This window comes from Asterias amurensis, chromosome 7, assembly GCF_032118995.1.
Source record: "Asterias amurensis chromosome 7, ASM3211899v1".
In the NCBI taxonomy this organism is placed as follows: domain Eukaryota; kingdom Metazoa; phylum Echinodermata; class Asteroidea; order Forcipulatida; family Asteriidae; genus Asterias; species Asterias amurensis.
The window spans coordinates 15,326,136-15,337,589 of record NC_092654.1 but is presented as its reverse complement, the minus strand read 5'-3'; the positions used below and the strand labels follow the sequence as shown (position 1 = coordinate 15,337,589).

The window sequence follows — 11,454 nt, the reverse complement described above, 5'->3', positions numbered from 1 at the left end:
AACTGGACACTGTTGGTAATTGTCAAAGACCAGTAGTCAGCTCCCTTGGTATATCTCAAGTTTTGACTCAATCCATTGAAGTTGCAAGAAAATAATAACCCATGTTGCACAAGTTTGACACCCTAAGAGATAGGGTTTGAAAGACAACTGCTTGCCAAGCTAACAACTTTATCCGTCTGTGTAATTCTGTAATCAGGCGTTAAATAACACATCTCTGGCATCCACTGAGAGGGTGGTATATGTATATGTATTAACAGATTTTTTAGTTCGCAACCTTTTGAACTTTTGAAATGTTACTTTTAAGGTCACGCTTGCATGTAATTTGTAAAGTAATTGATTGTGTCTTACTTTATTTTCTATATCTTGGTAGTCAATTTGTATTATTAAAGGCAGTGGAAACTATTGGTAACTACTCAACATAATTATTAGCATAAAACCAAGGCTTGGTGACATGTACTAAATGTTTGTAATTAATTCTGTGTCTTTAAAATGTAATTTTGTTTTTGTTTTTCTAAAAGTATCAAATTTGAATCTTTTTAGTGCACACAGAGAAAACAATTTCCACTTTTTACTTGTAATCTGTGATGAAATAAATAAATTAAATTGAACTAAATTGAATAATGGGGAGAGGTTGATGGTATAAAACATTGTGAGAAACGGCTCCCTCTGATGAAGTGACATAGTTTTGGAGAAAGAACTAATTTTCCACGAATTTGATTTCAAGACCTCATATATAGAATTTGAGGTCTCGAAATCAACCATCTAAACACACACAACTTCGTGTGACAAGGGTGTTTCTTCTTTCATTGTTATCTCGCAACTTCGATGACCAATTGAGCTCAAATTTTCACAGGTTAGTTATTTCATGCATATGTTGAGATACACTAAGTGAGGAGACTGGTCTTTGACAATTACCAATAGCGTCCAGTGTCTTTAACGTCAAGGCCCAATACCTTAGTAGTCAGTTTATGTTGTTGTTAAGCCTACTGTGGTTGTTTTTATAAGAGTTGTTTTGCGATTCTAATGTTTCAGTTGCCAATGGAATACAATTTCAATGCAGATATAAAGAAATGTAATCTTATAATCTAATCTATCTTCAAACAACCTTAAAAATATAACACCACAGGAAATATGTCAAGTAACTACAACAAAACTAATATAAAATATTTCACCGGACTTTGACACAGTAAGTTTACATAAACCTAAACAAGCCAAATAAAAAAGTTATTTTTAGGTTGTTTTTCCATTTCCTTTGGTTTTCTATTTCAGAAAATCATTTTCATACTGCAGTTCCAAAACAATTGAACAAACCTAACTCACCATCCATTTCAAATTACGTATCCTTCACAGAGTTAGAACATCTGGAGAACCCAATCATAAAATCAAAGGTACAAATTGTACTACTTTGCAACCTTAGCTATGTTTGCAAGCTATCTTTACCTAAATTGTCCTAAATTGATTATTTTGTTTTCCTAATGAATGTTTTATTGGAGGATTCATTTAAGTTGTAAGATATAACCAACACGCCGTCCATGTCAGTTTTGAAGATAACTTATACATTTCTTCAATTTACGATTTCATATGTACACACCACTATATATGTATGATTGTATCAACTACAATCGTAAATAAAAAAGGTTAATGACCTTGGGTTTTTTCATATATTGCCAACAATTTTCTATTTTGTTTACATCATTGGTTCAACAGATGGAAATTTGCATAGGGGATACAGCATATAATTTTTGGTTTTACCCATATATAAACTGATGTGTGTTAGCACTGTATACTCAGTACTTTCCTGAGCAGTGTGAAAAACAAATCACAGGCATATTACTTAGGTGGTTCAAAAGAAAGACCTCTGTAGTTTAGTGACTTATCGCAGAATGAGGAAATGTGGTCCAAAAATTATTTATAAACAAAAATATATTTCAAAAAAAAAAAAGATTTTAAAAAATTCCAACCAAAAACGTTTTCTCATGAACATTTGCTTCCAGAGAAAATCTCAGTCTGTTTTTCACAGGACTTGGAGAATGATACCACTACAGACTCAAACCTGATTTGATAGTAGTTGCATTTTCGACGGTCTTTTATTCATCATAGCCTACATTTGGGCTAGTCGTAGACTTTATCATATCATCATCTTGCTCACTGTCGCTCATGAACTCTTGATACTTCTGGCCATCCGGAGAACCTTCTATTAACATCAAAATCCTGTACATGAACACATACAAACAAAAATGTGAATTTTACAATAGCTGCAAGTGCCATAGCAACAGGGGTTTAAGGTTATGTAAAGTTTTCAGTATTATCATTGGTTTATTATAACCATTTAAAAACACATTTTCCATCGCTGCAGGGGCAGAAGTTTGTTTATTAATGTCATTACAGACTTATGTATTTTTTCACCCATATACCATTGTAAACACCGATGTGTGCCAGCACTGTACACTCAGCACCTACTCGAGTTCTGTGACCAAAAAAATCACAGGCACACTACTCTGGCGGGATTCAAACCCAGTGCTGAGTGTACAGTGCTGGCTATGATCGGTGTATATGGGTAAAAAAAGGAATATTCCTTATCTCTGATGCAGATTTAACATCTATTAAGTCACTTATGCATGGAGTAAAACAAAACAGTACTCACCCTACAATGATCATAGCTACAACAGTTAAAGCTATCATGACAACGAAGACAGCCAGTGAGAATGTGTTTAAGGTAGCTTGGTAGACCAGACCAAGGATGAAGGGACCAAGAATGTTAGCTAGACTCTCTATAGTCCCAGTCAAGGAGAATAAGGCACCTTGGGGAAGAAAGGAGAAAGTTTGAATTTAGTTCGACCGTGGAGGAAGACAAGTTATAGCTATCATGACAATGAAGACAGCCAGACTTACTACACATAGGAATAATATCATCCCTGCAGTGTTAAACCATTTTAATAACAGGTTGAACAATCTACCTTGTAAGGATGGTTCAATGAGTTTTGACATCCTGGCAATGATGAGAGCTGGCGGAAGGGCATGAAAGCATCCAGCGACGTTAACTGAAAGGTGGAGAAGTCAATTAAAAGTGAAAATCTATTCAACATACTTATAGCATATTGCCATCAATCACGTTTATTCAATGGTGCAGAAATCACAGTAATTCAAATTGAAAAGAACAAAATGCAGAAGTCACAGTAATTCAAATTGAATAATAGAAAATGCAGAAATCACAGTAATTTTAAATTAATAATATAAAATGCAGAAATCACAGTAATTCAAAATGAATAATACAAAATGCAGAAATCACAGTAATTTAAAATTAATAATATAAAATGCAGAAATCACAGTAATTCAAAATGAATAATACAAAATGTTATAAATGCATAAATCACAGTAATTCAAAATGAATAATGCCAAATTTTATAGATGCAGAAATTACAGTAAATTCAAAATAAATCATACAAAATGCAGAAATCACAGTAATTCAAAATAAATGATACAAAATGCAGAAATTACAGTAATTCAAAATAAATAATACAAAATGTAGAAATCACAGTTATTCAAAATGAATAATACAAAATGTTATAATATAGTCAAAATTAAAGCACATGCATTTCATAAAAGCGATACAAAAGTGAACTTCAAACAAAATAATGGCAACATAATGTAAAAAATTACACTTGCAATTTTTCTGTAGGAAAACTTCATAAATCTAAAAGTAAATAATCGATATATCGCGATATATCGAAATATGGATTAAATATCGCGATATATTTGCTAGCTGAGACATCTTGCACCCCATAGGTTTGGAGTAAAACCAGAAGAATAGGTCATTAGAACACCTCTCTTATGCTATGACTGTCTCTTCTACAACTTTCACTTGGAGTTTTAAGACTGATGTCAAATTTCATTAATCACGATTATATTGAATATCGCGATATATTGTCGCCGATATATCGTGAATAAAATAAATCGATATCGCCCAAGCTTAGCTAGACCAACTTTGTTAGAGATTATTACAAATGTAATTTAAAATGGCCTTTGCACGTAAATGCACAACGTCAGGAATGATGTAAAAACTTACCAAGAAACATTCCATATGTCTCTGTGCTAATACAAATGACAATCAGCATAGCTATAGTTGACAGGAATCCAATCTGAATGACAGCGTAATCCTTTAAACATCTCGTGAAGAAGCGAGTTCCAAGAGTTAAGCCTGTTGGTTACCCAAAAAGAGGTAAAACAAACATTATGTTTAATTTGCATCGGGGATAAAGAATATTCATTTTGGTGTTTTACCCATACACCGATGTGTGTTTATTACTGTACACAAAGTATACTCAAAACGTACCTGAGTTCTGTGAACAAAAATCGCAGGCATGATTCTCGGGAGGGATTCGAACCAAGAACCTTTGCCAGTGTAGAGCAGTGTCTTACCAACTATATTGTAGACCACCGAGATTACCCGGTAAATAGATGCAGTTTGAATCCTGTGTTAAGCAGCGGGTACTGCAACCGATTTAGTAGATGTAAAATTTGCATCGGGGATAAACCATTTTGGTTAGAAAAAGTAACTTCATTCTTTGAGATGCCTTAGAGATGCCTTAATACTATTCCACAAGAGCCCATTTCACACTGTACTCATCCCCAGGGTTGCCCACTGCTGATGATCGATTTATAACTGTACAATTGGTAATAAAATTGCACTCGAAGACCTGATTAACAATTAACTTCCACACCATACAATGTCTGAAAAGAGACTACATTACATGGAGCATATTCTATGAAAAGAGGCAGAGTGTACTTTTGGTTATTATACCACCTGAAAATTTAAATGACCACATGAACTTACTTAGTAAAGAGAACTGGATAGCTGTGTGTACTACCATGTATTACAAAACATTTTTAGAACCGACCCTGTTGAAGTAATAGTTATACAGTAAGGAAGTTTTTTTTTCCACGAATATGTGAAAGCCTTACTCAGGCATCTGAAGGCACACAATTCTATGCAACAAAGGGTGTTTTTTTCTTTCATTATTTTCTTTTTAACATCGATGACCAATTGTTATGTTAGCATTATTGGGCCAAGTGAGAATACTGATCTTTAACAACTCCCAAAACTATACCATCCCTTTATAAAAAAGAAGTACTTACCCAGTCCATTGATGAAAGGCTTGGTAGCGTTGAAATAGCCAAGCAGCACTGAATTCCAACAAAATGGCAAGCTTAGAAGTCGCACCGTTAAGATACTATTGATGGCACCAAACACTGCCAAGGCCAAGAACTGAACACTGAGCGCAAGAAGCAACCAAATACGACGCCCCTTCTCAGCTACATTCAGAATGCCAGACAGACCCTGGCAAAGTGTAGACGCCGTAGAAGGCTTCGGCTTGTTTGTAAGGACATCTTCGGTGGACTTGACAGTTTCCGGAACCCAAAACAGGAGGTAGAAGACGGTGATTAGTTGCATAGCAAACGCTAACCAGAACGGCGGGTTAAAGCCGCTTGCCTTAATCCAGTAACCCGCAGCAATACCAGCTATCCCACTACCAATCAGAGATAATGTGAACAGCAAGGCAAAGACAAAGGTACGATCCTTCTTTGATGTCGTATCTGCAACATAGCTAGCGCACCCGCTGAAGAAAAGAGCATAGCCCCCGGTGAAACTAAAGACGATGTTAGACACCAGAAGTACGGTCAGAGGCAGGTGGAGATGGGACACTAAAAGGAAGACGCTAGTCCCACACAGCATGCCAACAATCGGCAACAGCAGCGGTAACTTGCGACCGACCTTATCACTTATAGCTGAGACAATCAATGTAACAAACAGAGCTGGTATCCCACCGACGAAACCAGAGATGACGTTAAAACCATTGAACTCCAATTGTGCTTCTTTTTGCGCTTCAGTCAGGTTGGCAGTCACATTGCAACCACCCCCACCACCACTTGTACTAATATTGAAGTTCTCGAAAATACGATGCTGGACAAACTGCATGGACACCCCACCGGTCAGACCCATACTGATCATGACAACAAGAAGGGCTGGTTCCACACTCACCCGCCGAACCGCATTCATGTTTCTGAAGCAGAGACCTTTCAGTTTGGTACAGAAATTGGTCTTGGGTACGTTGACATCTATGTGCTCTGAGCTGTTGCCGCTAACTTGTTCATTTACAACTGTAACTAGATCTGGCTCTTCCATTTCCACAACTTTACCGCCAAGGTCCTGCTTTTTCATGCTACTTTCCTGAGCCGATTGATAAACACGTCTTGGAGTTCAATATTGAATCTGAACGCCTCCTTGGATAAAGTTCATTCTTCCCTTTTGTAGAGGTTTTTCATGACTTCGTGAACAACTGGCAAACAACACAATCATCTGGCTTCAATATTGTGTTCATAGCCTGTAAGACAATGGAAGGGAAAATTGGTTATAGTTGATTAACTAACAAGTGTGCATAAAAGCCTACCTGCATTTTATCTCAGACTGTGAGTCATGTGCCACCACTCTGATTATATAGTGCAGCATCTTAAGGACACCTTAGGAAATCCACCAATAAAACACCTTGAAAGTCTTGCTGGTACAAAAAACCAACACACACCATTTGGATAGAAAGGCCCACACAAATCACAACTTGTGCATTGAACCATTTTTACACTGGTGCTGCTAAATAACCTTAATGTATATTAAAGGTTTTATGCTGGCAGTTGAAATGACTTCTCTGTATGCCCATTGTGCGTTTCCAACACTTCTTTTAAAGCCAGTGGACACTTTCGGTAAACAGTGTTGTCCAAGGCCGACACTTCGTGTATCACAACTTATATATAAAATAACAAACCTGTGAAAATTTAGGGTCAATCGGTCATCAGAGTCAGGAGAAAATAACGGGAAAACCCACCCTTTGTTTCCGCACATTTCGCCGTGTCATGACATGCGTTTACTATAAATCCGTAATTTTTGTTGTCGAGAATTGATAATTGTTTTAATGTTTCTCAAAAAGTAAAGCATTTCATTGAATAATATTTCAAGAGAAGTCTTTTACCACTACCTTCTGTAAACCCTGTAAGTTATTTGTAAATCTGTGAACTTTTTTTTTTTTTCTGTTCTGAAAGTGTATAATGGCTTTAAAGGCACCGGACACTATTGGTCATTTTATCAAAATAATTATTGACGTTACAACTTACTTGGTAACAAGCAATGGACAGCTACATGTACACATGTATTGATAGTATAAAACATTGAGAGAAACTGCTCCCTCTGAAGTAGTGTACATTGTAGTATGAGAAAGAGGTTATTTCCCACTCAAATATCAACAGACTTCAAAGTCTTAAGCCTTTTATAAAGCACACAAATTTGTGCAACAATTAGGGTGGTTTTTTTCCTTGCATTATTTTCTTGCATCTTCGACGACCATTTGAGTCAGCATTTCATAGATTTGTTAATGTATAGGCCTACGCTTGGGATACAACGAAGCGCATGGTTGGTCTTTGACAATAACCAAAGGTGTCCAGGGGTGAATTTCACAAAGAGTTAGGACTAGTCTTATCTTGAGTTAGGACCAGTTACTCGTCCTAACTTAGGACTATTCATGCAATTTGTATATCTCCTAGGACTAGTCCTAAGTTAGGACTAGTCCTAACTCTTTGTGAAATCGACCCCAGTGCCTTTAACACCTGATAGCTCTATGTTTACACAGTGAAGGGTATTTAGTCCTTCAGAAACCGAATGAATTAAAGTGGACCACATTCATTGTTTTTAGCATTTTTCTATGCCATTCTTGCTGGCTGGGAGGCAATTTGGAACAACAAATACTAAACAAGTATGTTGAAGCATGCCGAGATGAAAACACTTAATACTAGGCCATAAAGACCAACTCTGTGAACAAGTGAATAAATGGCCAGCTACATGTACTAAACACTGAGTGTGTATGGTTAACTGTATACATTGTGCTTGTTGTGCAGAAACTATCAAATCAACTGTTCCCTTTAGGCATCGTTTTGGGGTTTTTTTGGGGGGGGGGGGAAAGACCTTTGTGCTGTTTGCACATTATACGTACGCATGAGTGCACAGATACTGTATCAATTATCACGCATGAAACTAACATCATACAAAGACTAGGGCCCGACAGCTGAACACCAACAAAAGTATTGCTGTTAATTTTTAGAGATCAAGTTAATTCTTGAGAGGATGCGTAGTTAGAGATTAGTAGGTCCAATGCAGAAACTGAATATTCATCCAAAAGAATGAACCTTCAACATTGACACTATGTAGAAATGACAAATTCTGATGGATTTTACAATTTGTCATTGTGGCTAAAGCAGTGTAAGGAGCCGGTCTACACTGCACGGTAATGACCTTGGTTGGTGCCCCCCTCCATTAGCAAGCAAACAACCTATTCCAGTCATTACCACGCAATGAAGACCGGGTCCTCACACTGTTATTGCCATTTTACTTCTCCTTCTCTAATCAGTACACTGGCCCCATGCATACATAACACTTCTACCACAAACAAACAGTTCAAAAGAAAATATTTCATCCTTGCAGCAGGGTTGTTTGTGCAAGGTTAACTTATTTTTGCTTAATTTCCATTTTAAAAAGCATTGCATCTAGAAGTTTTTAACAAGGAGTCCAGTCCACAACTTACTTGGTGTCAATGTAGGCTTTAAAGGCAGTGGACACTATTGGTAATTACTCAAAATAATTATTAGCATAAAACTTTACTTGGTGTCCAGTAATGGGGAGAGGTTGATGGTATAAAACATTGTGAGAAACGGCTCCCTCTGAAGTGAAGTAGTTTTCGAGAAAGAAGTAATTTTCCAAGAAATTTGATTCGAGACCTCAGATTTAGAATTTGAGGTCTCAAAATCAAGCAGTGAAAGCACACAACTTCGTTCGAACCATGGTGCATCAAGGATGTTTTTTTTCTTTCATTATTATCTCGCAACTTCGACGACCGATTGAGCTCAAATTTTCACAGGTTTATTTTATGCATATATATAATTTATTATGTTGAGATACACCAACTGTAAAGACTAGTCTTTGACAATTACCAATAGTGTCCTGTGTCTTTAAAACTCTACACTCCACAAATTTTGAAAAAATATATCACTAAATGTAACGAGCACTTCAACCAAAGGATGGACATGAGGAAATGCAGTGGATTGGTCTGTGGCTTTTGAACTATCAAAAATCAACAGGGATCAGATTTAACGTACCGCTATGTGCGCACAACACAGACAGTGGTCCTCAGTCTGGCAAGGCATTTCCTGTCTAGTACGTTACGATTAACCTACTACACAGATAAGATGCGTGTTATCCGCAGGAAATTACGTTATAGCACTATTAATGTGAGAAACAGAATGGTACTAATTACAACATTGACTAGTCCCGTGGCTTTAAAAGTAGGCAGGCCAGGGTTCTTAACAGGTTTCAATTTTGTCTAGGCGCTAAACCAATCCGGCACTATCCTCAAATTTCGTAAACCATTCCTGCACTGCTGTCAAAATGCACAAAACCATTCCTGCACGATCAGCAATTGCATAGAAATAATCCTGCAAGATCGACTGATTGTGCAAATTATTTTGTGTTCAAATCACTGCAAGAACAAAGCCACCTGTACTAGAAAGGCAAGACGGGCGCGCTGACCGCTCACGATGTCCGCCGTTCACGCATTAGCGCACACGCACTGCCGCATAACACCCCTTCTACAGAACAGTTTAGTCCAACTCGGTCGTGGCGAGGCAGTTCGGCGAGTAGGCTGGTGTACAGCGCTTGGTGACCTAGTGACCAAAAGATAAAGCGTTGAGCATATTGAGCAGTCAAAATTCGTGCGATGCGGCAGAATAACAAAAGTGAGTACCGCGCAGAAAACGTCATTTTTTGAAGATGTTTTTTTAATTTAACTCAGCAAAAAGGCCGTACAAAAATCATGAATGTATATTGAGTGTGTGGTGAAAGTTTATGGTGTGTAGTACTTTTTACAAAGGAAGTTTTAGTTATTGATGGCGAACGGTCGTAAAACTTTCACCTATCAACGCCGATTTTAAAATGTATAGCGATAAGGAGGTCCAAAATATTAGACCCCTATATACCCCACCTAGGGGAAACTCCCGTGCATGTGCCATGTCACCCCGCGCTGAGCCCCCGACGATCACGGCCATCCGTAGTTCTAGCTGCGATATTAACGTAACCCTCATCCGTCGACTTTTCTTGACCCCAAGTCGAGTTGTCTGATGGTTAAATAAATCATCCGTCGAGTTATCCGAAATGTGGAGTTGTCTGAACCGTCGAGTTGTCAGAACGGAGGAGTTGTCCGGAGGAGTTGTCAGACTGACGAGTTGTCTGGTTTCCATTAAATTAGATTCTATTCTATTTATTTCATATCCTCATTTTTCTTAGAGTTCACACCTTCACAACTAGAATTAATCAAATTGAGAAATGGGACTGAGTGGCAGTAGACAAATTAGACATTGCAAATAAGAAAGTAAAACTTTAACAAATTATTAAAGTTTGAGTTTGACATCAATCAATTCAATGACAAATCATTGATTTGTTGTGAATGAATGAATGAATGAATGTGATAGGTTAATAAGTTGCTAAATGAGTTGGGGTGGTTCTGAAAAGAACCGTTGGGTTAACTCGACGTTTCGATCAGCATGCTCTGATCGTCGGATAACTTTCCGTATGGCGCCACCACCTTTTCACTTATTTTTACAAAAAGGGATATCTCATTGAGGTAAATTAGATACTATATTATTTCATATCGAATGAAAAAGTGGTGGCGCCATACGGAAACTTTTCCTTAGAGATTGTTATTACATGGTGTTACCGCAAACTCTTCTATATCTTATCTCCACCATGCAAAGTTTCAAATCCTACAAATAAGTTGCTATCAAACAGAACAACATAATTCATGGAATTACTACATACCCACATGTAAAGCATTATCGTAATCCTGGAGGCTGACGAGCTCAGCAATTGTATTTGAACATCATTCAAAGGGGGCCACACTACCCACAATAACCAAAACAAGCACCCAACCTGAAAAACACCAAACCCCGTGATCAGCTGTTTGTTGTTGAATGTTGTGGTTCTAAAACCACGCCGTCTGTTGAGCGCCCTCTGTTGAACACCTGGGCTTCTTCTCAGAGCTGCAGGGCCCAATTTCATTATAGAGCTTAAAAAATCTTTGCTTAGTAAAATCAGATTACCGGCCAATACTCCACTCAATTGTTAGGCTAAGTAAACAACAGCTAAATACCAGTCACAAGCAATGTATATGGCATGAATTTTTGGCCAATAAAATGTGTAAAATAAGCAAGCTATTTTCGCGCTTGCTTAAAGCAGCTCTATGAAATTGGCCACAGAAACGAAGAAAAAAATTCGCCAAGCGTATGAGACATCCACAAAGGTTAAAGAGCCAACAAAGGATGATCTCAGTATGTCAACTATTAACTTTTTATGGCCAAATAGAC

At 37.5% G+C, this 11,454-nt stretch overlaps 1 protein-coding gene across 2 annotated transcripts; it reads right to left on the bottom strand.

The window, feature by feature from the left end:
- Positions 1 to 57: 57 nt before the first annotated feature.
- LOC139939371 (proton-coupled folate transporter-like) lies at positions 58 to 11,046 on the bottom strand. 2 transcript variants are annotated; one of them, XM_071935193.1, is made up of 6 exons: positions 10,910 to 11,046; positions 5,137 to 6,383; positions 4,067 to 4,198; positions 2,958 to 3,041; positions 2,645 to 2,801; positions 58 to 2,211 (listed from the first exon to the last, which is right to left on the bottom strand). In XM_071935193.1, the coding sequence occupies exons 2-6, from the start codon at positions 6,218 to 6,220 to the stop codon at positions 2,088 to 2,090; spliced, it is 1,581 nt and encodes a 526-aa protein (XP_071791294.1). In that variant the 5' UTR covers positions 6,221 to 6,383; positions 10,910 to 11,046; the 3' UTR covers positions 58 to 2,087. The 2 variants fall into 2 exon arrangements, with proteins under 2 accessions (XP_071791294.1, XP_071791295.1); XM_071935194.1 differs by lacking the exon at positions 10,910 to 11,046 and adding an exon at positions 9,600 to 9,670.
- Between the last annotated feature and the right edge of the window lie 408 nt (positions 11,047 to 11,454).